This window comes from Strigops habroptila, chromosome 5 (assembly GCF_004027225.2).
Source record: "Strigops habroptila isolate Jane chromosome 5, bStrHab1.2.pri, whole genome shotgun sequence".
Lineage (NCBI taxonomy): Eukaryota > Metazoa > Chordata > Aves > Psittaciformes > Psittacidae > Strigops > Strigops habroptila.
The window spans coordinates 75126279-75153208 of NC_044281.2; the positions used below are offsets into that span (position 1 = coordinate 75126279).

Here is a 26930-nt window from a genome sequence, read left to right on the forward strand (position 1 = left end):
ATTATACTGGTTAACAAAACCAGACTACGAAGAGTGGTAGTAGCATCAGCCAAAATAAGCTGAGATTGTTTCTGTTTCAATACAAACTACCCAGAAAAATTCTTTTGGTTTTTAATTGCCCACTGTGGCCCAAGACATGCAGCTGATTTTTAGATCTATCATTTGGGTGCATAAATCCTGCATGTGAATCACATTGGGCAACTCTGTTCTGTCCCATCCTAACAACTAGCTACTCCAGAATACTTCCAGTGAGGTTCACCAGAAGGTGCTAATGAGGTGCATTACACAAGGCTAAATGTGAGTGATGAAGACGTGTGTTTCAAACCATGCAGCAATGATTTTGAGATGTCAGAATCCAGTCACTTCCTATGAAATTTGCCAGAGGAGCTTGCTTAGGATGTTTGCAGCAAAGTTGACAAATCAGCAGTCTATCTTCTCAGACTCACTGCTTCAATAACCTTACCATCTTCACTCACACGAAGTAGGATCCAGAAACCATCTCGAGTAGGGAGCTCATCCTCCTATACCCATTAGGGAAACTCCTTTAGGGAAGACCTCCTTCTTGCATAAGTAGGGACTTCCCTCTTCTGTGCTTCCCTGGAGAAGAACAAAACAACCCCCCAGGTACTTCTATGCAGTTGGGTAATACCTGTAGCTAGTAATTACACAGTCTTTAACATTCTTCATAAATCAGGCATGGCTCTGTGCCTCAGAGTTGCACAAAGAAAGGAGGCTTGGGAGGGAAAAAGACTTATTTTCCCTTTCTTACAGTCAGGAACCAAAGCAAAAGATATTTTCCTCAGGATCAAAACAAAGCATGCAGCAGGGCCAGGCACTGGATTGTGTTATTGGATTTGACAACATGAGACTGCAGTGTAGGCCATCTCTTTTCATAAGAAGGAAGCAATGTCCTGTTGAACTCAAGACTTCCACAAAGCCCATCCCCTCCTGCCTCCATACTTGGCTGTGCCACTTTCACAATTCTAACAATTAATTACATGTTTTTATGAATAATAAATCATGTTGCTACTTTCAAAAATGCAAGCTCTCGTTTAGTTCAATTTTAAGCTATTGACTTCAACAGAGTTCTGACTAAACATGACAGCTCATATGGGCTGATGACTTCTGCTATAAATGCAGTCCAGCTGATTAGACCACTTAAAAATATACATTTTCTCACCCAGTCAGTTCCGCTAAAAATAAAATATTGCATTAATTTCTTCCCCTTATGTTGTCCTGTCTTATACCATTTCTTGAGTTAGTTTTCAATCCTTGGTTTAGCAAATATCAACACTTCACTCCTTTGCAAGTACATGTATGGACAGAACAAGAGAGATTTATTATTATGAGCTAAAGGTGAAAAAAAATATTGACAGCAACTGTGTGTTGCGGGTAGCAAATAGACTTCCCTCCTGTTTCTTTGCGTATTTAGAAATTGAAATTGCTACTTGTATGAAACCTTAGGATACTATCACTTTATATTAATGGAGTGAGACCAAGAAATGCAAGGGTTTGATATTTCATAAGCAATCTGCCTTTGACAAAGACTGGAATAGTAATTCTTTCATATTTTCACAACAAGGTAAGCCAGCTTTTAAGAACAATTTAAATTGCATCTTTAAAATTTCAATGAGATGCACCATTTGATATGCTTGGCTGTCATGTTGAAAGGTAGCTTTTTTTTTAATCAAATGTTCTTCATTTGTCTAGGGTTTTAATAACATATTATGATTTGCATTCAGTCTTTCATGTTATTTAAATATTCTGCAACAATATGAGTGCTTCAGAATTCCAATACAGATTTCATTTCATACTTCTTAAGCATTTGTTCACCACAAAAATTATGCCAAACGCAAATTACTAACAAAGCCATTATAAAGCATTCAGCCTCAGCCTCTTTCTCTCTCGTGACACTCTTTTGGCAATGGGGTAAGGTGAAACAAACACACATACAAACAAATCTCTTAAATCTTTTCTAGAAGAAGGGAACAGCAATAATAAGTAATTCAAAATGCTAATTCTCTGATCCACTCACATCACAGAATCACAGAAAGGTTGAGGCTGGAAGCGACCACCAGAGGTCATTTGGTCCAACCCCCTGCTCAAGCAGGGTCACTGAGAGCACATTGCTCAGGTCTGCTAGTGAGAAAACAAGGACTATTTTTGTCACAATTCTCCATTAACAGGAATCATAGAATCACAGAATGGTTTGGATTGGAAAGGACCATAAGATCATCTAGTTCCAACCCCCCTGCCATGGGCAGGGACACTTCACACTAGACCATGTCATTCTGTCCAACCTGGCCTTGACAATGCCAGGGTTGGAACATTCTCTACTTCTTTGGCAGCCTGTTCCAGTGCCTCACCACCCTCACAGTAATGAATTTCTTCAATGTATCTAATCTGAACTTGCTCTGTTTAAGCTTAAACCCATTACTCCTTAAAATACTATACTGCATAACACAGCAGAATCTCTTCTTTCCAAAAAACACAGCCTATCAAAATGTCCCCCTCAAATATTTGTGAGCCCCGAACCAGAAGCACAAAAATAATGAAAATTAATTAAATAGAACTTGTAGGTGAAGACCGCCATGTTCAGCTTATGCAGTTGTCTGTCTTCCCTTTTGTGACCATATCAATTTATTTCTGTGAGTTCTCAGATTTTTTCATGCTACTCTAGTATCCTAGAATATAGAGACAAAATCCTTGTAAAGGAACCACAGATTTGCAGGAATAAACCTACCACGTCCTTTTGCTCTTTTGTCTTTTTTAGAGATGAAGCTTGAAAAGGCTCTTGCACAAAAAGCGTTCCCAGCACCTTCACTCTGCCTTTAAGACTATCTCCTTGCTGATTATACCATTTTATAGGCCAGCCACTTGCCAGCTTCTTTCATTCTAGAAACTCCACGAAAACCCCGTAATACATCTACCCCTTGGTAATAATACATCAGGCTTTTTTTTCTTATCTAGATAATCTGTATTTCGTATGTTCCCACATGATTTTTTTAATCAGGTTTTGTTTCTCTTTTCAGGCTTCTGTTTCCCCTCCCCAAAAAAACTAATTCTTTTCTTCATAGTTACATTTTTGAGGATTTTCTGACTTCTCCCTTTACATTTCATTTAGGCTAGAGTCTTTATCTTTGGCATGCCAGAAGCGAATGAATGATTACAGTGGTTCAATGCCTCAGAACACACATCCTGAAGGTACTTTGGGTAGATCTGAGATCTGGTTTTAACTTTTTTCAGCCCAGCAAGTCTATTTTCCCAGTTAGCATTCTTACAGGGGCATCACCTCGCTCCTTTCTCTTGCATATCCTCCTGGATATTTTCATAGTGAAATTATTTACCTATAGTTACCACACTCTTTTCCTTCAGTGAAAATTACTGATTTTTCCTACAAGAGACTCCAATTCTCAAATGTGTGTCTGTTATACAGAAGGTATCTTTGGGAAGTGGTTTTGCTGAGACTTTAATGCAATCAGGGTATTCTGGCTCTAGCAGTTACATTTGGCAGCTCTTGGGACAGAAGCAGAAATGAAACTCTTTGTGCATTCCCAACAATTAATTGAGTTATTCTTCCAAAACCAAAGCTGACTGGGGTTGGAGTTCACTGGGAGGGCAAATAATTGCTCACTCACCTATCAGCAAATCTGTTTACATGGGCTCTCTACAAAATTCATGTCTCTCTTTTGTAGTACCATGCTATCATGGACTTCATAATTTCAAATAATCTCCAAGCTGCTTGAAGTTATTCTGTTTCCAAAAATTAGGAAGCAGATGTTGATAGCATGCCCAAATTTGTATTAATGGCATATTTCCAAGATAAAACAGAGCCAGGAATCTGTTCTTTATCTTTAACCATCAAGGATCTAAAAACTTCCGGAAGGAACATGCATCATCACCAACCCTTGCACAAGCAGAACACGCCTACATTGCTGTTCTGCAGAAAAACATACCTCTCCTCCCAGCTACAACAAGGTTGGATGGGGCAAGGGTTTTGCAACGCCGGAAGCATAAGCAATATATGAAAATACAGGCTGGCATTGGTGTCAATCCCCTTTTCATCCCAAAATTTTTCCTTTTCTTGATGCTAGGAAAGCTTGGGACTGAATGTAGATGTCATCCAGAGTCCTAGATGACTAGCTTTGTTCAGAGCCACTGGTCTGTATCCAAGCTAGTGAGAGCCATTCTTATATTGATCTAAACATGCAAGAAGATTTGTGTTTGCCATTCAGTCTCCAGGGCAAATCTACAGTTATTCCCTTTAATATCATTTGCTTCTTTCAAACAACTTTAATATTCTAGCATTAATAGGAGAGCAAGCATTCAGAATAATAGACTTCAGCCTCCTCCCTTTAATTCTGCCTATTATTTGTAAAGAAAACCCACTGTACCTACTGAGTCCTCTCTGTCTTCAGTTACTTTAATCGTCTGCTCTATAATTCTCTCCTAATGTTGTTCCCTTTAAATACTATGCTTCATAAGTCTCCAGCTCACAAAACCAGAACTTGACATCATCTTTGCTTGCTTTGGCTGATTTAACTAGCAGGCAGCATCTGTTATGGAAGGTTATAAATAGTTATTTCCAAAATATTCCTTTCATTGCTGTTGTGCAGCACTGGAAAGGATACACTAAGGCAAATTGATTTTGTCTCTATTCAATATAAGATTTGTTCAATTGACCTGAATGAACACATTGGAGTTAGACAATAGAAATATCAAGAAAGTCTTTTATTCATGGCTCTGCCACTCAGAGACTAAAAGTAAGATTCTCCAAGAAGGTGAGTGGTCTTTGTTTATATGTTTGTCAGTTCTCTAGGGGATGGAATACACAAAGCTACATCCCAATGACCTCCATCTAAGCTAACAAATTCATTAACCATCTTCAATCTAAAATTGAAATGTGAGAGAAGAATGTTGTTTTTACAATTTTATTCACTTATCTTTGTATGAAACCCTTGGTAATTTATATATCGCTGCACTTGAAACACAGTTGCTGAGATTCCTTTAGAGAACATGATTCTCAGTGAGTGTTTTGATCCTCTCTTTCCTACCTATGTGAAGGCCACTACTATCAGAATGCATTTATGTCCTTGATAATTCTCAAGCTGACATTCATAAAACCACCTGGATGTGTTCACTTGCATATTCTCAGAGGCAACTGCAAAAGCCAGCCTTTTCTTACTGTCCACAAATACCTGGTGTTTCTCTTCAGACATAAAACCAGACCCAGAAAAACTGGCCATTCCTAGAAGAAGCTAGACCCCAAAACCCTACAACATGGGCTAGAAATTCTTTTTTACTACTAATTCCAACTTGTCATACTGGCCTACATTAATGTTTACCACTGCATACTCTCTCTGAAATACACCAACAGTGAAACTGTGTTGAAAATGTATATGATCCCCCCTGTATCAACCAAGTTGCCACTTAACTAACCCACAGAGCAGATCAAAAAGCAAACTAAAGAAGTTAGTAAGGTTACATTTTTGCCAAATGCAGTTTTCAGCTATTTTGTGAGCCATGGACCCCAGAGGTATTCTTGTAAGCATGTGCTTCTGCTCCATTTTGTAACTGCAGTGCTGTGGGTGTGCTTGGTGGCCTCGTTTCAACACACACAGAAGGAACTAACTCTGTGGAAAGTACAGGAAAATATTTGAGCATATCCAGCAATTCAGGTCCCCTAAAAGAAAACATGTCAAAGGGGTCTGATTTTCACACAAAGATGTTCAGCAATTTCTGAAGAAGTTTCATCATTAATAGAGGCATTGGTTTCACTGGCTGCTTTCCATTTAACTTACGTGCCAGTATTTTGACAAATGCGGCCCATGACATTCCTTATCCCTTTTCTGTGGCTCCCCAGCCTCATTCCTCCTCAGACTTATCTAATGAGCTGCATCATTCTGAGGAGAAGCAGGTCCCATAACTGCTGCCAAATTTCCATCTTCCAGTCAATGAACATAGACTAAACTGCAGATAATTTCTCATTAGCTAGATCTGTTCTGTCTTATCTAAAATTACAGGCATCTTCAGTGTAAGCAGTAATTAAACATGATATCCAGTCATGACTAGCCACTGCTTCCTCCAGATTCCTCTGAGACTTGTTTCTAACGATTATCATATATGACACTGGCTTGCACCACTTTACCAAAAAGAACCAGTCCCAGATCCAAACATTCATGTAGGTGCCATGTGCTAAAATTAGAGACACTCTTGACTTGGTTTTTATGATGGTTAACAGGCTGAGTGCATTATGTACAGCTCAGCATATGGAAAAACATAGTTCTGGTGTTATTTCTGAAATTATATTTTCTCTCAGGCAATGCATGTATCTCAAGACCACAAATTGGCTACTTATATGAGCCGTAGACTCAACCCAAGTTACTTCCTGCCCTTAGGCACCTGAATCACTCCTTGTGTAAGGATGGTAGTTGCTCTTATACAGTTGCCTGAACAGGTGATTATGGCAGCACCTGTCCTGTAGATAGCAGTGTGACTTGAGGTCTTGCCCAGGAACTGAAAGATTTGGGTTGTGACATGGTTTTGACCCACAAACTCCAGAGCACAGAAGAGAACCTGGGGCTTACATGATGGACAAGTCAAGAAGCCCTTAGAGAGAAAAGTCTGAATGACATGATTGGGCTTGTTCAGCCTGGAGAAGAGAAGGCTCAGGGAAACCTTGTTGTGGCCTTTCAATACCTTAAGAGGGTCCTCAAGAAATCTGGAGAGAGACTTGTTACAAGGACATTTAATGACAGGACAAGGGGTAATGGCTTTAAGCTGAAAAAGAGTTTGGGTAGAGAGACCTAATCTGTGAAACCTACGTGGCCAAAGAGGACATGGATTAGTCAAAATGGTAATGGGTAGACAAAGCTTGAGTAACTTCACTAGAAAAAGCTAAAATTGCTCAGGTACCTATATTGTCCCTAAGATGTAACACAATTTTTTCTCACTCCCCCCTTTTTAAAAGAAGCTGTAAAAAATATAGAGAGGTTTGATTGCATGAAAATGTACCAGGGTTTGCTTCACAGGGCATGTATATCAGACAGATAACAAATAGATAGCTGGTGACTTCTAGCAGGTGACACAGGACAGCAAAATTAAGCTCCTGTTCTGAACCTCCCGGCAGAGGAGGCTCAGCCCATTGCCTGTAATAGGAGCTTACAATAACCAGCTAAGGTGAACATTTCACATTGACTGTTATGAACATTACATACACTAACCCCCTCTGAGGTCTAAAATGGTCTTGCTATTCATCAAATCCATAGCAAAACTTTTAAGAGGTGAAAATTTTCATGTATTAGGTATGACGAGAGACAAGAAAAGACAACATCTGTTATATCCAGCAATAAGGGTATCGTTCTTACAAAGGTTCTCACTCACCCACACGAAGCCTATAATTAGACGCTGTGTGGGCAGGTCCGCACCCACCGTTGTGGGACCGATTCCAAGGGAAAAGAGCCAGTAGCAACCAGGATTTGGCAGGGAGCTGGCTGAAAGGAGCTTGCAAATCAGCAACCCCTCCTGCATTCAGAGTGGTAAGTGGCTGAAAACTTGGTCGGGTTTTGGGGCAAGTGTCCTTACTAACTGCTCGCTGGGGCTGGAGGACTGTAAACACTCCTGTTTCAGAAAAGACAGGCTGAACGGTATGGTTTGAGTCAACAGGCAATAAGCAAACAGCATCACTCAGAGTGATCCTGAGGAGACCCTGGCAGGAGCTACAAGGCTTCAAACTTTTCAATTCCAGGAAATTCCAGTAGGAGATGAGAATTTCTGGGCTGTGATAATGTAATGCAGCTAGGAAAACAGGGTGGATTCAGTGGGGCTAAGGGAATGTAGGACTGAATACAACCTTGTTTTTAAAGGAAGAATAAAATAATGGTATTTGCATATAGAATCTGGACTTTTTTCTTTTAAGGGAAAATGCATAAGAACACAAATAACAACTGAAATGAAAAAGGAAGATAGATTAGGCTACATAAATAAGCACTGTCGGGAGAACTGTAAACTTAAAGGGAGAGTGGAAGTGGGGAAGAATTACAGAGCTGTTATCTGGAAGAATATGGCAAACAACATTTTTTAGTAGACTACCACAGAGAAAATTGAATTAGTGAACAGCGAGGGTTATTCTGCCCTTCAGAAATGGCAAAAGGCAAATAGTGTTGGTCTCAAAGTTGATGAAATTTAAAAGTAACCTAATCATGAAAAGGAACAGTGACGATCCTCTTGGAAAGACGAAGTGACCAGATGATGGCTACAAGTCAACTGAAGGCTCCCTCGTTGGCTCAGAACTGGCACAGCCACTTCCCAAATCTGAATCATGTTTGTTGAGGTTTTTATGATGCTTGTAGTCAGATTAATGATCGTAATTGTCTCTGTTAGCTTAAGTGTATGACTACTAGTGGCGAGAACCCTATTATTTCAGAAATCAGAGCAGACACTGCACGAAGTCCTGAAGTGAGAAGTCAAGGACTTGTTTAATAGCTTTTCTTCACTATTATGCCACAATTTCTTTAACTTGTTTACCATTTCTAAGCAACTGACCTAAATACCTTAAAAGCCCAAATCTTCCTGCATCCTCAATGATGAACAAATATATGTACAGCTTTGCATACTTACTAACCTTTTATTGAAGTACTTTCCATATTAAACACCTCTAGAAAAAAAATTGGATCACTATTGTGAGTCATTATTTCATGTTAATGCCCTAGTCCACTGTCTCGGGTTCACTTTAAAAGGTCGGTAGACGCTCAGAAAACTATTACCCAGACTAGACAATGTATGTGAGCCCTGCCTTGCCTTGGTTATTATTTCATATTGGGTGGTTTGGAGGAAGGAAATCTACAAAAGGTTTTGAATATCTTTGCTCCACTACAAAATTGATGTATCTACTGTTAAATTTGTGGGTTTCAGAGCTATTCAATTAAGACCAGATTCCTCCTGGAGAACTGCATTGTACCTAAAAGCTGATGAGCAACAGGAAAGGAGACTGGCTAATGCCAAGATGCTCTTTTTCTTACTATTACTTGTTTGTATTAAAGCAGTGCCAAAAAGCCTTCATCCAGAATCAGGACCCTACTATGGGCTACCTATGGGGACAAGCTGAAGGTTAAATTATGTCTTTCATCAATTGCATCTATTACTCTGCTACCTGAATTAGTACACCATATCTCCAGCACTTTGTCCAGTACTGTGCACACCAATTTTCAGTATTTGATAGTATGGAGAAATACTGTGTCTGAGCTACTGGGGACAGTACCAAAAAAGATGGTATTCTTTGTATATTTGTAAAGAATGGACTGAACAACAAAATCGCATTCAAATAAAACAAACAAAATTCAGGCATTTGCATATGGGTAAGTACATATACAATCCCCTTTATGAGGCCTAAAGATACTAATGTAATTTTCGTTAGTGTCTTTTACCATTCTGAGTCATGTTACAATACTTGTTTTCTAAAGTGTTTTCTAAATGCCTCAAGCTCAAAGCCATGCAAGAATTTGCTAAGAACATGAAATTTAACCTGGAATTTCTATACCCAAGGCTTATATGCTAAACTCTAGATGGCTTCTCCTTTGTGTTGCCTTTACACTGTTAACTGAGCACTGTGCCAAACTACTGAAAAATATGAGACCCCAAAATAAAACACTGGAAAGACACAACTGATAAAAACATTCTCTGTTTAAGGACAGTGCCAGTGCAGGAAATATAGGAAGTACGGTTGGAATTGTAAGGCAAGAAAGGATAGGGAAAAAAAACCCCATGAATGGTGAATATTTTGAAAGAAGGTAAAGATATTTAAACTTCAGTACTGAAAGGGGAAAAACAGACCTGAAAATTAGAAAGACCACATAAGACTGAAGGGACAGAAGATGCCACAGTTAGCTTTGTTGACAGGTGAAAATGTGCTAGCACTGGGGATGTTACTGCAGAAGGAACAGTTCCTGCTCTACTGCTGCTTGCTTTGAACACATTATCAAAGGCCGATCCCCATCTCAGCATAGGCTGCTGTGGTGACCCTTTACCTTCCCCTTTGGCCTCTTTGAAATACAGCACAAAGAAGTGGAAGGCACCATCTAGGACATCGACCCTTGACCCTACCACTTGTCACTGTCACATTAAATGTGATAAAAATCCATCTTAAAACTAGCTATGTTGTTTTCCCCCCTATGACTTCAGCTCGATGGCTATTTCAAGGCAACATACTGGACTTCATTTTTTCATGGCTAGTTCTTGTTCCACCACTATTACTTTTTTAAGCATCACTGCTCCTTTTCTGGTCTTAGGTTACATCTCTGGGGAACAACCATTTACACTTTGAGCCTTCATACTCCTAGTCTTAAAAGTTCTCTCTTTACTTCTTGCTCTGCATTCCCTTTTTTCTATTTTCATGACGATACAAGAAGACTTTCTCTCAACCTCCATTTTCTCAATATCCCTCTTGACATGCCGCACCAATGAAATCTCTGTACTCTTTAAATAATATCTTCTCCATCTATATGTTGAATACAATGTATATACTGAAAATACTATTCTCACAACTGTGTGAAAGCAAAGACTAACAAGTTCCTTGGCACTTCAAAAGTCACTAGTAATACATTAGCAAGACTTCAAAGGTCTTTTCAGTCATTGCTTCCCCAGATGCTCATCTCCATTCTGTATGATATGCAATACAACAGCATTTACTTTCCCAAACTATAAAACATAATCCAACATTCATGACCTGTACTTTTTATTCACTAATCCCTCAGTCTAGATGTCTATTTTTTTCAGTATGAGCTCATGTCCCACAATACCAGTGTTGAAATTACTTGGCATGCAGTGTAATGGAAGGAACTGATTCCTATAAAACCCTGATCAGTGATGATCCATCCTGAGCAGTGAATAACTACAGAGTCAAAAAACACAGCTGAAAAATCCCCACGATCACAGCTTGATCATGACATGATGCAGTTACAAGAACTATATTTGTAAATCCAAGAGTTGCCTTCTATTTCTTTGCTAGTATAGTCTGAAATGAAATAGTTACTCAATTTTTAATCTATTTAATCCATGCATTTAACTTCTCATCTACTTAACTGTTGTAATAATGCATATATATAATTTTAATTTCTTAACCAAAATATCAAGTAGCAAAGCAGACCTTATTAAAATCAGAGTGTCATGAGACTTAAATGTTGATCATATAAGAGTGTCACATTAGTTTGTCACGTCATGTAACTCAATTCAATCATGTAACTTAATCTTAACAGTTTCTCACAATTTTTCTTTCATGACTGAGTATCCTGTGGAGGGTTTCATTATTCTGCCTCAGCGTGTTACTCCTCACCAGAGAAGAAGGGTGATAAGATAATGGTGAGTAAAATTCTTAGCAATTAGATAAATAACATGTCTTGGTCTAGATGGAAAAAAATATCTATTTACTGCAGTGAGATTAGTAGGTTAAAAATGCTGATAAGTAAAAATGCTGAGATTTGGACTAACTTCTCATTAATAGACTCTGTGTGTGTGCATGTTTGTGTGCATGTCCTGAGGAAGGTGTGTGGGTACATGTGTGGGACTTACTTAAAATCACACTGCTGACAGCCATTATGCAGACTTTCTCATATCTCACAAACCATCATCTAGTGGCCCATGAATCACAGGTTGAGCAACAGTGTCCAGAAGGTGCCTTTGTGGCCTATTGTGAAGGACAACTACTGCTCCACTGTAGGTTTTATACATTGCAATGTCAGGCTATGAATATTTGTTTTTTCTTTCTTTTCTTTTTTCTTTTCCCTCTGAGTTGAACAGCAATTTGGAAATATTTAGTGCTGATTTTGCTTCAGAAGTGCATGTCCTCTTGTCCACTGAGTATAACAATTGAGTTCAGCTGAGTATAACAATTGAGCTAAGTGTTCAGAAGCCTTCTTGCCAGAAATACTGGCTAGGCTGAGATCATATTCACAAACAAGTCATTCCAGTTCCTCTTGTTCAGCACTGACTTTTAAATGCCCAGTGACAGACTTTTCCCCCATCAAATTGTATGCTGCCTCAACTCTTTTTACAAAGACAAAATTTCTTAACCTTGCGATCTTTTTGTCATTAATTTAACACAGATCAATATAGAAAACCCACCCACTAAAAAATCATGTCCTACCCAAACTACATCTCTCGTAATAACAGAATGAATCAACATTCCACAAAAAAAAAAACAAAAAAAGAAAGAAAAAATAATAAATCTGCGTCTCCCATTACTTACCTAGTTACATGTCCATGTCTATATTCTGCCTTCAAAGGAAGAACCTGTGAAAGGAAATTACTGATCGCTTTTATTTGACAACAACCTCCCACATTTTCTACAGTCATTGCTCATTAGCTGCTTTTCATATCTTGGGTCTGAAAAGAAATTACACTATCCTTCCTGCTGTAGTGTTCCTGACATGGACTATACATCTACTGAGTATGAGAGCTTTCCATTAAACATAAACAAATCCCACTGAGCGCTCCAATTTTTTTGATGAGCCACATCTTCTGTGATTTTCCTGCACTCTCATCAGGTTCTCATCATGATAATGGGTACTTCTTGACAGATATTCCAGCTGAACAGAGGTGCTCCTTTTGGCTAACACTTCGGACGTCTCTGTTCTTCTCTGTTATCACCTGCTTAAAGTAACTCCTGACCCTTTTCCCTCCTACTCTTAATCACTGCCAGACTTCCTCTCTGCTTTCCACTCCCCTCAAGCAGCTAGTTTTCTTCTCTGTTACCTACATCAGTGGATATGTTAAAGTTGGGGACAGAATTGCATTTCCAATGAAATTTCAGGATTCCTCTCAGCTCTGTACATTGCAGCTCCAGCTCAATGCTTAGATATTCAGCCTTGATCCTCTGCCCTACCACATAAACAACAAGCTATTACCTCACAGGGACTTCAGAGTTTATTAGAGAGTGACGAGACACACTCTTTGCACTCTGACCTATTCCATTTGGCTTGTTTAGGGAACCACGTCACTACAGTCAAGTAGCCCAACTTCCACCAAAAAACACACATAGGGGAATCATATGTGCCTCCTGTCTGACATGTGACAGACAAACTTCAAGGACGTGTTCTGTGAAATTCCCAATTGTTTCTTGTTTGTTTCTGAGAGCATTTGGCAGTGTCAATGGCCTTTAAAGAGTTTGTTTCCTAACTTTCTCACTTTGGCAAATCTCCAAGAATAGTTCTTGTAGACAATTTCCCACATAACAAGATTATACTTACTAAAATTTACCATTTTTTTCTTAATTACTTCTAATGAACTATCTCAGTGGCCAGGGGTGACAGCTCGAAGTTTTTGCTTTACAAGAAAAGCAGTATGTTGAAAATAGAAGGCAAGTGGTTCAGAAAACACCCAGAAGAAGAGAAAATTGAGAGCAGTGAATGAGGCAAATGGGAGGGAGCAGAATGGTGAAATAAATGCAACCCCTGCCATGGGAAAGCCACGTGTAGAGAGAAACTGTAAAGGAAATGAATGTGTATAAAGTCAGGGATATAATGATGCATAAATGCTAAGAGCCGTGGGTAAAAAGCAGCATGAACAACCTGAAGAGAGAATCATAGAATCATTTAGGTTGGGAAAAAACTTGAAGATCATCAAGTCCAACCATTAACCTAACACTGCCAAACCCACCACTAATCCACATCCCTAAGTATCACATCTACACATCTTTTAAACACCTCCAGGGATGGCAACTCCACCACTTCCCTGGGCAGCCGGTTCCAATGCTTGACAAAACTTTTAGTGAAGAAATTTTCCCCAATATCCAATCTAACCGTGCCCTGGCACAGCTTAAAGCCATTTTCTCTTGTCCCATTTCCTGTTAGTTGGGAGAACACACTGACCCCCAACTTTGCTCTATCTTCCTCTCAGGTAATTGTAGAGAGCAATAACATTTCCTCTGAGCTTCCTTTTCTCTGGGTTAAATAATCCCAGTTCCCTCAGCCACTCCTCATAAGACTTGTGCTCCAGACACTTCACCAGCTTCTTTGGATACGCTCCAGCATCTCAATGTCTTTCTTGTAGTGAGATGCCCAAGCTGTCAAACATGCAGACTTTACCAAGCTACAGGTATCACTATCTTTATTCTATCACATCTCCCACCTATCTCCTCAGAGCTGGCAAAAATCAGGACCTCATGATCTGATTCACTCCCTCAGCAACCTGCATACTTACTTGGCTGTGCAAGAAATGGAATGACCAGCAAAACTGAGTGAAGGGGAAGGATAACCTCCCTCATCCTGCTGGCAACACTCCTCCTAATGCAGCTCAGTATGCTACTGGATGCCTTTGCTGCAAGGGCATGTTGCTGGCTTATGGTCAATTTGTGTCCACCAGGACCCTCAGGTCTCTTTCTGCAAAGCTTGCTTCCAGCTGATGGGTCCCTAGTGTGTACTGACCAGTGTATGAAGTTATTCGTTATCAGGTGCAGGTCTTTACACTTCTCTTTGTAATAAACTCTTTTAAAAAGGACAAATCACTCCAAATAAAATGCTTAACCTGTATATTCAATTTGCTCTAGGTGGCTGGAATGTGGATTATTGCATTTTGTCTCCTTGGCACCGTAGCAGGTGAGACAGTATATCTATGAAAACTATCAGTAGAAGGTAAATTCAGATGAGATAATATATAGGGAATAAAGACTGGTATATAACACTGGAGCTGTAGTATGATTTGTGGGTCATTATACAGCAATGTCTATTACTGTGCATAGAACTAATGCTAAAAGGCTCTGCTCTGTTTAAATTTTATTGTTGAGAGACAACAATGTGCTGAATATTCACAGAGAAATTCAGAATCACATGTCCTACTTCTATTAAAGCAGTGCACAAGCTGTCTTTATATGACTGCTGTATACAAAGAACCTCTCAGGAACAGGGTGTTTAGCACAACAGAGTGCTAAAACATAAAAGTTGATCATAAGTGAACAAGAGACCCATTTGATCTAGGAAAAGCTACTATATTGAAAGAAACCATCATTTTATTAACAGTACAAGGTTACTGCATAAATATCCTTTGTTCCTATGAGCAGAGACACAAGACTCGAGTAGGAAGCATGCTGGAGCAATACTAACAAACACTTCTTGCAAGACTTTTTTAAAAGAAATGAAATTAATCTTTTACAAGCCTAGAAAATGTTATCAAAACAGAATTTGGGTGATCTTCAAATTATTTAGATGCATGTGTGTTACCTGCTTCAGGCAACATCCGTAAAGGAAACAAGAATGAATCTCAGTTTCAAAATTAATCGTAAAATGAAATCCTTATTTTTCTGCTCTTCAGATTTCTGTAGCCTCAAATAGATCATTGAGCACGAGAAAGTCTGACACGTAAACCAGTTGTTTCTTCTACTCTAGGTAAAGAGGTTTGCTACCCCAGGCTTGGCTGTTTCACAGACGACCCACCCTGGTCTGGGATACCAGGGAGACTTCTGACAGGTTTGCCTGACAATCCAGAAGATATGAACATCACCTTCTCTCTCTACACCAGAGAAACAGGAAATAACTCACAGGTGACATCTATTTTTAACATCAAGAACTGACTAAACCTACAATGTTTGTTTACTATTTAAAAGGTCCATGTCAGTCATCATAGGCAAACCAGTAGAAATAAGAAGGTGGTTTGAAGGTACGGTACTAAATATTCTTTGGGGTAAAGCACAAGAAGAATGTTGTGAATGAACTGTAGGACACACCAGCTTTCCTGGCATTTCCCTGCACAAGGATATGGGTTATGGCAGACTGCCTTTTGCATGCATTTAGGTCTCTGGGGAAAGCTAAAGACTCATTCAGATAAAGAGCCTTCTGTGTATTCAGGTAGGAGAGCAAATAGTGTTGTCTTACAGGGAAGCTGAGCTAGGAAGTTATTGTGAGCTGTAAAAATAAAACTCTGAAGATTGATTTTATGCAGTTTCCAAATCCACATTGCACCTTGAAATTAAATTTTGCACTCTTACCTGTCTCTCTGCACTTTGAAAATAAGACAGAACTACTCAGGTTGCTTATGCCCTGAAATACTGAGCAGAGCAATGCGGAGGAACCTGTAAGATCAGGAGCTGGGATCACTTCAGGAAATGCTTATGAAGCTACTAAATCCCTTTCAGGCTCCCAAGCCTAGTGTCCCCTGAGCTGTACAGGGATGTTTAGGATTCCTCTGGCATGAACTAAGATGCCATCACTGCCATTGCAGACATCATTGCTTACAGCAATCCTGGTTGCCAAAATGAGAGTCCAACTCAGGCTTTCTAAGGGTGAGAAGATATAGCTGTAATAAACTTTCACAACCTGCAGGGCAGGGGCGTGTGAGCACACAAGTTACATTCAGCAGCAGATTACTCAGCACTTCTGTTGTTGGTAAAATAAGTCAACTTGCACTACTTCCCAGCCACTAAACTTCAATATAGCTATGATCTGGGGCACAGCCCAAACTCTTTGCCCAAACTCCCTGAGCTCACACCACAGACCCTGTATTTGTTTGAAAACAATACAGACTGATGTAATTCTCAGAGAAAAGAGAATATTCATAAGTAAGAAGCTTGCAGCAATGTATGAAGATCAGCTTCACCCCTATTGCTGACAGTTCTTGCCTTTCTGAAGTAGAATGACAAAACCAGGCATAGAAACATCACCTATCCAGAAAAACAAAAGCTGCTGTTTAGATGCAGATCAGCATACTGAAGCCAAAGCTCATGTCAGCAAAAGGGCAAGCTGAATCAGGAGATGTGGAACTGGTGGGTTTTTCCCTGAGGGAACTCTTCCAACTAGAGCCAACAGGCAGCATGTGACATTGTGGCCCCTTTAGGTTACTTCACATTCCGCATAAGGGGTTCTTCCTGCGTTAAACAGGATAGGAGCAGCAGAAACCACATGGGCACAACTTCTTCAGAAACCATAATGGAACTGAGAAAGGAGAGGTACAGATGTTCCCAAGTTGAAAAAATCAGACTTGGTCCATTCAAAGTAGTCCCTTGTGTCCTGCAGGGGGGATGACCTAACTGACTTTTTTAAACTGTTTGAAAGTATGAATAGACTAAACTTTTTTCTTTCTTTTCTCCTCCAAAACCAGATGATCTCAGCAATAAACTCCTCAACAATCCAAAACTCACATTTCTCCTCAAATAGAAACACCACCTTTATCATTCATGGATTTGGCAGCACTGGAAGAAAAGGCTGGGTGGTAGAAATGTGCTTGGTATGAGAGTATCTTCTGATTTCCATCATCAGTTGTAACTGCAGTCTGTCAGTATCCTTTAGGCACTAATGTTCACTTTCCAGCTTGCGGTTCATTAGGTAGTAGCAGATACCAACCAAGAAGTAAATTTCACAAATGCCAAAATATGTTCCCACTCAGGAAGATGCAGCATAGTGGAGGCTTCTTAGGCATCTCTGACATTAGATTCCTCTAGAGAGTTTCCATTCCCAAACCCTGCAGACTGCATCAAAGCAATAAACTGAACACAGATGTCACCAGCCTGTGCACTGGTGTCAGAATATCAGATTAGACACACCAACTCACTGCATCTCCCATTAGGAGAAATTGGACCATCCTTCAGTCAAAAGGCCTTCCTAATTTTAAAGCTCAAGTTTCAGTCTACAAATACTATTCTGGTTCACCACTATTCAATTCTCAAAAAACCTAGACCCAACAAAACAATAACAAAACCCTTTTTGTTTGATTATAGAGTGCAATGAAAAAAGAGATTTCAAATATGAAATGGGGAAGCTTCCACAAAAACAGCAGAGGATACTGTGGCAGCCTTGGCTCTGATAGATAAGCAAAATCTACTCTAGTTTGTGCTTCTTCCATGCTGGCAGGAAAAAATAAGAAGCTAGAAAAAGGCTTCTACTGAATACTAGTCACAGACCTGCACCATTACTTTCTTTCATAGATCTATGAATATTTTTAATCTACAGTGTTAAATTTCTAATTTTTTCGGTTGAAAAGAAACAGCAATTCTATCTGCCTCTGCACAGCATATACTTACAGAGGAGAGGAGGGGGTCCAAGAATCAATGCGCTATCTCTTCAAGCTTCTGTTTTCCTTGTCATTCACCTTCAGCTGTACATCATGGATTACTTTTTGTTTCCACTCCTTGTCCTTTCTCAAACCTTAAGTGAGCTTTAGTCACAGAAAGCTGCAGCTGTAGACTTTAATGCATGATTCTTCTACTAGAAGAATCACTGATCTCTGCAACACTGACTAGTACTGAAATGACCAAAGCGTTAGCTTTCCTTCCTGAAACAGAAACTTTCTACTCTCCTCCAAACCTTTGCAGTCTGACATGACTTTGTCTTTCTCAGTTTTAAAGGTACTTGGTAAACAAGTCTGCTTCCTATGCTGTTCAGTTAAACTAACAATATCTCTCAAAGAAAGTCACATACTGTGCATAGAAACTACTGTGCTGTTGTGTGGCTTTTCCAAATTACTTCAAATAGGTATACAAATGGCTTATAAAGTAAAATATTTTTCTTATGGTCATTCGTAACTGATACTTTTTGGATGAATGACTTGTTGTGTCCTGTTTTGCAAGAAGATGCATGTTTCAGCATGGTACAGACAACAGTGAAGAGTCTTGATTAGTAAAGATTGAGAAATTGCATTATTACCTTTTAATGCTTATTCCAATTTAAATTTAATCTCTGTTATTTTGTCTCCTTAAATACTTTGCTTTATGTGTTTCCACATCAGCTGTTACTGGAAGTGGAAAATATCAACTGCATTGCTGTCGATTGGCAAGAAGGTGCAAAAGGCACCTACATCAGTGCGGTGAACAACCTCCGCGTGATTGGGGCTGAGGTTGCCTATTTCATCAAAACTTTACAGGTAAAAGACACAACTTTACGACCTACAACTCTTAAGCGGGTATAGTGGGATTGTGATGCTGCTGCTTTGATTTTGAACCTTGTCCAGTATGGTCAGCTGGTGCTTCAGGAAGAAGTGTACAATGCATGCAATTGAGATCCAGCTGATTATACTATTCATCAACTCTGCAAAGACTTCTCACAGCCGCAAGAGACGCACATTTAGCTGATGTGGTTGAAAAGATGTGCCAATTAATTATCGGCCAGTAGGTGGCAACATTTCCATATGATGATACAGGCAAGAAGGCATTCGGTGGAAAAGAGGCAAGGCCTGTGAGTTCAGTGCTTACAAGAGTTTTGCCAGCATTAGATACGTGTGCTAGAAGTAAATTAGTATCTCAACTTAGCACCGCAGAAACGCGCAGGAGCTGTCTCACTTGATAATGCTATATTTGCTGTTGACAGGCACGATAAACTGTCCAGTTGCCTTCTAGTTGTGAACGTCATGTTTGTAAAAGCAAGTGTTCACATTTACACGTAGAGCACAGAACTGCTCGAATGTGAAGTTTAAGAGTATCAGCATTTCTTGCTGACTTCAGAAAGACTCATGAGTACTTCAACACGCTGAAAATCAGAACCCTGCCTGGCTATGGACTTGATCCTGGTCAGAAGGTGTTCGTCATGAAAGTGCTGCAAGTTCAGAGCCCACAAGGCAAAGTCCCAACTTTGTGAACACGTGAATATAAAAGAACACTTCCCCAGAATCTGCTGGGGTGCAATCTATTGTTTCTAACTAGGAGACTCATATGTAGCATTACACATTTGCTTCTGTATCTTTCTTCTTTGTGATCGAATCCCAGGTCACTTGAAGATGGGTTCAGTTTCTCATTTAATATCTCTGTTACTGCACCATTTGCAGTCTACGCCTCTCTCTCTTCCAACAGAAAAATGAATAAGTGTTCCTTAGACTTTCTTTTCCCCAATGTACAGACTTCTGGAGTTTGACGTTAGGAAAGGTTAAGCTGCACTGTAAACAGAAGTACTGCAGTAAATCGTATTCAGAGGAACCTGTTGGCTAACACTAAAGGTAGACAGGCCAATACTACATATCTGCTTTTATGCGGGTACATGCATTACAAAACAGAACTTGGTGTAAAAACATTAAGAAGCTAGCAAGCAATCCTTGTTGGTTTTGGTCATTACAAAACCCACCTTCATGTGATTGTAATATCTTAGCAGTGCAGGTCTTGTATAGGTGACATGTGGTAAAGAGGAAAATAAATGTCACCCCACCTAAACTTGTCAGCCAAAATACTGTTGAGTGATATCACATATTCTATGTAGACACATTGAGAACAGACATGTGATTATAAAAGGCTCCATAATAGAGTAAATAAAGAAAAAATGTAATTATTTTGACAGAAATGAAATTAGGGCTTGATCCAAATGAGAAAGAAGGTCCATATTTTGTCACCAAGTGTAATTGAATACAGTAACCATATGCCCAGCACTACAACAGTGAATCCATCATTACAGGCATTTAAAATTCTATTTTCTATCAAGTCTTAGTGTAATTTAAACCATAATTAAGTCAAGGAACTCACTTAAAAAACCTCATCCCCGGTTTGCTATGCAGAAAGTCAGTCTAGGTGTTCCCAAAGGCCCGTAATGTAAGACGCCCTCTTTGCTTGCTATTTAAAGCCTGTGTTCTTGTCTCCCTCCACCACCTCAATGATCAGAAACTCTTCAGATACTCCCTTTCTGATATCCATTTAATTGGCCACAGCCTGGGAGCACATACTGCAGGAGAGGCGGGAAGAAGGATCCCAGGCATCAGACGGATAACAGGTAGGCTGTTCACCGATGCACAGAGCTAGCATTGCACGTCTCTAAAGGAAAGAAACTTGCAACACACTGGTCTGTAGGCTGGAATTAAATTATTGGCAGTGCTGGAGACACCTCGCATGAGAGGAGGCAAGCTTCATGCTTCTCAGAAACAAGGGTAATTATTACCTCTTCTTTCTCTAGCTAGGTTAAAAGCTCTGTAGTGGAAGACTTTAGTGGAAGGAAAGATGTAGTTTATATGTTTGTCACCCAGTGAATGATGGTAATGTTACATCAAGCCCTATGCAAAGGCAAAGCAACATATCAGGAATCCTTAGTTTTTCCTATTTGTGAAGCTTTACGGGCCAGTAATAAGCTCAAAGGTAACAAAATGCCTCCTTCATAGTAATACGGTGCCATTATATAGTCTATTGGGAAATATTTTACTTCTGTTGGAATAAGTTTATGGAAAGGTTCACAAAACCGTAGTATCACACATTTTCTTTTCAGTTTAGCTTAACATTCACATTATTATCATTCAAAATGCCTTGTGCATTACTGAACAACTGATGTTGTAGGTTGTCAAAACACATATTAACATGTCCAGCACTTCCCTCTCTCCCTCAACCAATAAATGTGGGGTTTTTTTTTAGGTTTAGATCCTGCTGGGCCCTGTTTTGAAGGCACTCCTCCTGAGGTGAGGCTAGATCCTTCAGATGCAAACTTTGTTGATGTTATTCACAGTAATGCTGCTCACTTTCCTGCTGTAGGTAAGTACAGGCAAGTAAATATCTGCAGGGATGGGTATGTTGCTGAGACACTGACCTCATCACACATGTATCTCAGGGCTTGGAATATCTAACACCACTGGTCACCTGGACTTTTACCCAAATGGAGGAACCGTTATGCCTGGATGCACTGATTTACTTCCAGAAATGAAACAAAGCGAATTTGAAGTTATCATTGCAGGTAAACATACATTCCCAACATGCATAGTACTTTGTTTTCATTCCATTTTGAAACATGAACTGTGAAAGTAACTGTTTGGGAGAAAACAGCAAAACAAAATTGGGTTTTGCTTATTTAATTGTAAGTTCTAGAAGGAAATAAGAAACAATAAAGGCTGGATCAGAACAGTGATCCCCAGGGAGCACTGTAGGAAAGGAAGTATAATACAGGCCGAAGCTTTGCTCCTCTAATTTGAAATCTAACACAAAAAGGCAGCGAACAGGATGTCTGCAGGTCCAACAACCCAGCAGTCCCAGAAGGAGGTTTTCAAGGCTGAGATAAGACAGTGCCATGACCAAACCAGCAGCATGGCACCACCACATTTGGTTTCTTGCAGATGCTGCAAAGAGCATCTGACACTTCTACATTACGAATTAGGCAAAAGCACTCGGTGTTTCCAGTGACTGTACCTACTTCACCTTTCCACTGGAGGCTTCTTTCTCCACAGGCTTTGGAGAGGTTGGCAGAAGGCTGGTGGATTCTCCTTGCTCTGTTAAGCCTTTTAAAATTGTAATTAATGCTATTGTGCTGTGAAATCTCATATATAAATGGCTGTCTTCTTAAAAGGGACTATGATGCCATAGCAGACTAATGCATCTCACTTGAAATCTTGGGGTAACTGGCACACAGTTCTCTGGATAAACCACAGACAAAACAGTAACTTCTGCTGCGACTAGAAATGTGTAAATTCAGATGAAAAATTATCCCAAGACCACACTATTGTTCTGTTCCATGCCTCAGCTGTTTCCATGGTGAGACAAGTGCAACCCTTGTACAGGGTAACAGGAGGTTATTTCACTGATGTTCATAAACTTTGCTCCAACAGATGCTACAATTTTTGGAGGGTGCCATCACTCCCGCAGCCATGAGTATTATTTTAAAAGTATCCTCTATCCCACCGGATTCCTTGGATATCCCTGTAAAACGTACAAATCCTTTGACTCAGTAAGTATATCAGACCAGGAATAGGTGTGGAATGACTGTAACGAAAATGATCCAGATCTCTACATTCACGACAGGCCCCACTATATGTGCAGAGGACTTGGATGCTGGTAGCTGTGCTCTCATGGGGTGGTTTAGTAGTAGGAAGAGCACAGTGGGGCACAGTAGCTCCATCAACTATTCCACTCTGGGAAATTAATCCTGAAGCACAGATGATATCACTAAAATAGGAGGAAAAAAAATGAACCCCATGCAATTCTCACCCTAAACCTTTATGCAAAGAGCACGTAGGTTAGATATATCTATCCTACTCATTCCTGGCTGGAAGAAGAGGCATTTGGAGCCTCCAGAATCCTTGACTGTTCTCTAGTTTACACTTATTAGAGTACCTAAATTAATGCACTATGAATGATGCTCCTTTTCTTCCCTGCTATATGGTGTTGCAATGTGAATGCAGGCAAGTTGCTTTCCACTAGAAGGGTAAAATTGGCTTATATATTGTCCTGGGCTCTAGCTGAAAAACATTTGAACTGGGGAGTTTCAGACCATTATGGACATGGATATTAAACCTGCTCATTCTACAGCCTCTTGGTGTATGGCAAAGTGCAGGAGCCGTTATCTGAAACAAGTCCATCAGATTTTGGTGGTAAGATATGACAACATACAGCTTTGCCACAGCTCTGCAAGATCAGAACAGCATCATCAGCCTTAATTTTGTCAGAGCTAGGATTAAAAAATACTCCTCATTAACCAATGCTCTTATTTTCCCTAGGGAGGCTGTTTCCCATGTCCACAGGAGGGGTGTCCAATGATGGGGCACTATGCTGACAGATTCCCAGCTAAACTGAAAAGGGAAAACCAAAAGTACTTTTTAAATACAGCAGCAGACCCACCTTTTGCTAGTAAGTGAAAAAGGTTTGTTACAGTTGTTGACGTGTTTGAAAAGTGATTGCCTTGATGCAATCAAGGCCTTGATTAACAGCCATGCTCCTGTGTTTCTTCTATAAACAACTGCCAACATCTCTGACAAAAAACCACTATATTAGTTACTAAAATTTAAGCTCACCGAGTCTTTCATTTGCCAACACAAACTAATTCCAGTTGGGAAAAAAAAGAACTTTCCAGTAAACTAGTATTTTTAAATATCTCTTCTCAATGACAATCTAGCTTTATTTTGCTTTTGTTTATGCAGCTTGGAGACAAAAAGTATTTATCCAGCTGTCTGGTGCAAAGAAAATGAGAGGGGACATAAACCTGGTTTTCCATGATTCAGAGGGGAACACAAAAGAATATGAAATTGCCAGGTGAGAGAAATTTCCCTGTAGCGTTTAATGCTGCTAACAATCTACACATCTTCCACACATTTAAGCAATGCAAAAACTTATTCTGTATTTCAAACATTCTGCTTAACATCAGATTATGAGAAGAGTTATGATTTAGATAAGATCCATGAGGGCAAATGGATGGTTGCAAAAAAGAAATGGAAGTCACTTCCTTTTCATGAGTTCTGTGTTTCTCTGAGTTGTTGTTAGAAAAGAAATAAATGTACACCTGTGGAATGCACATAATTCATACAGTACTTACCTGTTTCATATGCACTTTAGCACAACCACTCCCACACTAGCGTGGCAACATACACGTCAGCATACTCACTCCTTGCACTGACAAGGCTCTGCTGTGATGGAGATTTACTGAATGATCTCATACAAGGCAATCCTATGCCCAAACTTACCAAATTTGAGAAGTGGATACATCCTTTCTCCCTAGGAGATATTAAAAGCCATCACTACTATATAAATGGCACATCTATATAAGCTGGCCAGCAAACTTCATTCACAGCTCATATCATCTCCCACTGACTACCAAAGCAGCAGCTCCCACTGTCTTCCATACCAGCTCCGAAACAAGTGTTTCCATGCGTTCTACCATTCTCTGTGCACGTGCAGACCAAAGCCCCACAGTAGCCAACTCTTCTCTAAAGTCCTTCCTAAAAACCTTACCTGAAGCTCTCCCTGCTGTGATCGTGCAAAACTCAGCCCACATGGGTGCTGGAGGCAGCCCCTGCCTCACCCTTGTTATTTCCCAGTGATCTCCTGCCACAGGCACATTTATGGTTGTCATCATCTCCCTGTCCAGAGCATAACACCAGAGTTCTGGTCGTGCGCTGTCGCAAAGAACAGCAAAAGTGTAAATTTCTGTCGTAACAAACCTTGTGGAGAATGATTTGGTTCAGTAGTCTCTACACTGTTAAACTTAGTATTGCTATCTTCATTGTATTTGTAGTGGAGACCTCTCTCAAGACCAACTTTATGCAAAATACCTTGATGTTGAAATTAACCCAAAAAATACTACAGAAATTGAATTTCTCTGGAACAAAACCCTATTTACTCTTCTCTGGGCAAGACTGGGAGCAGAAACAGTCAATATAACTCATGGAGATGGACATAGGTAAGTATGTCCCTTTAGAGGTCGGAAGGAATGGGCAAGGAGTGCAAAAACTCTGTGAGATAGGATTGAAAAATCGTCTTAAATTGGACACAGAGTTTGCAATCAACAATGTGAATTAACCTGTATGAAGACAGGCTATGTATGAGAAAATTTGGGCTGTTCAGGTTAAATATAAAGAAGAAGTTCTTTACTGTGAGGGTAGTGAGACACTGGAACATGTTGCGCAGAGAAGTGGTAAATGCTCCATCCCTGGCAGCGTTCAAGGCCAGGCTGGTCAGAGCCTTGGGTGACATGGTCTAGTGTGAGGCATCCCTGCCCATGGCAGAGGGTTGGATCTAGGTGATCTTAAGGTCCTTTCCAAACCAAACCATTCTATGATTCTATGAATTTCAGTAACCACAAGCACAAGATTACACTTTGGACAGAAAAATCAAATGTTTGAGTACAAACCTATACAAACCTTGAGTATAATAAAAACAACTGTCTGGCAAGGAATACAGCTACAGCAGTGCATAATTTGGAATGTATACTGTTTTGCCAAAGCAAGACAATTAAAAACCAAGATAAAGCTAGTCTCATTCCCAGGGCATTACCTGGTTTTGTATAGAAGATCCAAGGAATAATTATTCTTATTTAAATCATTGGGGTTAGACTGTAACCAGAAGCAGGGTCTTTTTCAAGTTTGGGGAGTATACTTCAGGAACAATACACAAAGAATGAAGCCTGGGAAAATAGCAAAAGAGTTTTAGAAAACTTGATCTGTGTAGAGCACCTTAAGGAAATGTGTTTCTCAATAAAAAGAAAAGCCTGGAGAGGAGCATAAAAACAGATGCATAAACTGACTGGGAAGTGATATCCATCGGATTTAGGCCAAGGTTTAATTGATATATTTTACAACAGAAAAAATATTGATTAGACATTAGGAAAAAAAATATTCCTTATCAACTGGCATTGGCATGGATTATTTAGAGAATCTGATTAACTCCCTTTCAGCGTGACCTCCTAAAAACAAGCTGTAAAGTTTTGATTGGGGCAAACTAGTAAAGCCTAAACAAAGGCAGCTTAACAAGACTTAACTTTTTATCTAGAGTTCTATATATTGAGATTAATTTTATTCATGTATTAAAACTCAAGTTTTTACAGCTGGTTCTCAAAAGAAGGAAATTCACCTTGTTCCTGTTAATATGCAGATGCTAATGTTCTGTACAGTAGGCTCTTAGGAAGGCTTAAGTGGGATTATGGATTGAACTAACAGCCCTCAAGGTGACAGCTGGCAACCTTGCATTTGTCTTTTGAGGAAAATAGATAATAAATCTTGATTTGAATATTTTTTTTCTTCCCAGGTTGACTTTCTGTGGCCGTGGAACTGTGACATATGGAGTTCCCCAGTTACTTACACCTTGCTAGAGTACAACTGGTTCTGTACACAACAGCTGAGCAAACCAACAGTCCTGTGCATGGGAATGTTGATACACAAGGCTATTAAAGCAAAATCCAAACTGTCTGTTGCTTCCTTTGCTTTTTTCAGTCCTTTGCAAACATACTTGTCAGTGTTTTTCATGTTTGACCAAGTTTATTGTGCTTGTAACTATGGAAGAAACCGGAGATCATGTGCTAAAATCCATTTATAACACTGCACAGCCTTGCTCTACCACTGCCTCAAGGTAAGAGCCATTTCCCACCACATTGATAATTTGCCAGATTCTCTGTCTATCAAACACTCTCAAGGCAGCACGTTACCTCAGCACATCCCTGTGGCTGGGAATGGTCCCAAATGCCTCCTTTCCGCAGCCTACACTATTGTACAAAACTTTCCAGCCTCACGCAAGAGCACTGCCCTCCAAAAGCACTCTGGGATGGGCCAGCAGGAACAGAACAAGACCAGGGTAT

At 39.8% G+C, this 26930-nt stretch overlaps 1 protein-coding gene across 1 annotated transcript; it reads left to right on the forward strand.

The window, feature by feature from the left end:
- Positions 1-7453: 7453 nt before the first annotated feature.
- LOC115608384 (pancreatic lipase-related protein 2-like) lies at positions 7454-26447 on the forward strand. Its single transcript, XM_030487136.1, has 14 exons — positions 7454-7538; positions 11282-11355; positions 14540-14588; positions 15375-15529; positions 17083-17208; positions 18706-18840; positions 20558-20666; positions 21296-21412; positions 21489-21611; positions 22477-22595; positions 23365-23494; positions 23785-23896; positions 24876-25040; positions 26384-26447. Exons 2-14 carry the CDS (start codon positions 11353-11355, stop codon positions 26445-26447), a joined length of 1407 nt encoding a protein of 468 aa, XP_030342996.1. The 5' UTR covers positions 7454-7538; positions 11282-11352.
- Positions 26448-26930: the final 483 nt, after the last annotated feature.

Bases quoted from the DNA above. Each gene is read 5' to 3' on its own strand.
- LOC115608384 (XM_030487136.1), top strand. The intron at 21,413-21,488 runs GTAAGTACAGGC...CATGTATCTCAG, and splicing joins TGCTCACTTTCCTGCTGTAG to GGCTTGGAATATCTAACACC. The intron at 25,041-26,383 runs GTAAGTATGTCC...TTTTCTTCCCAG, and splicing joins ACTCATGGAGATGGACATAG to GTTGACTTTCTGTGGCCGTG.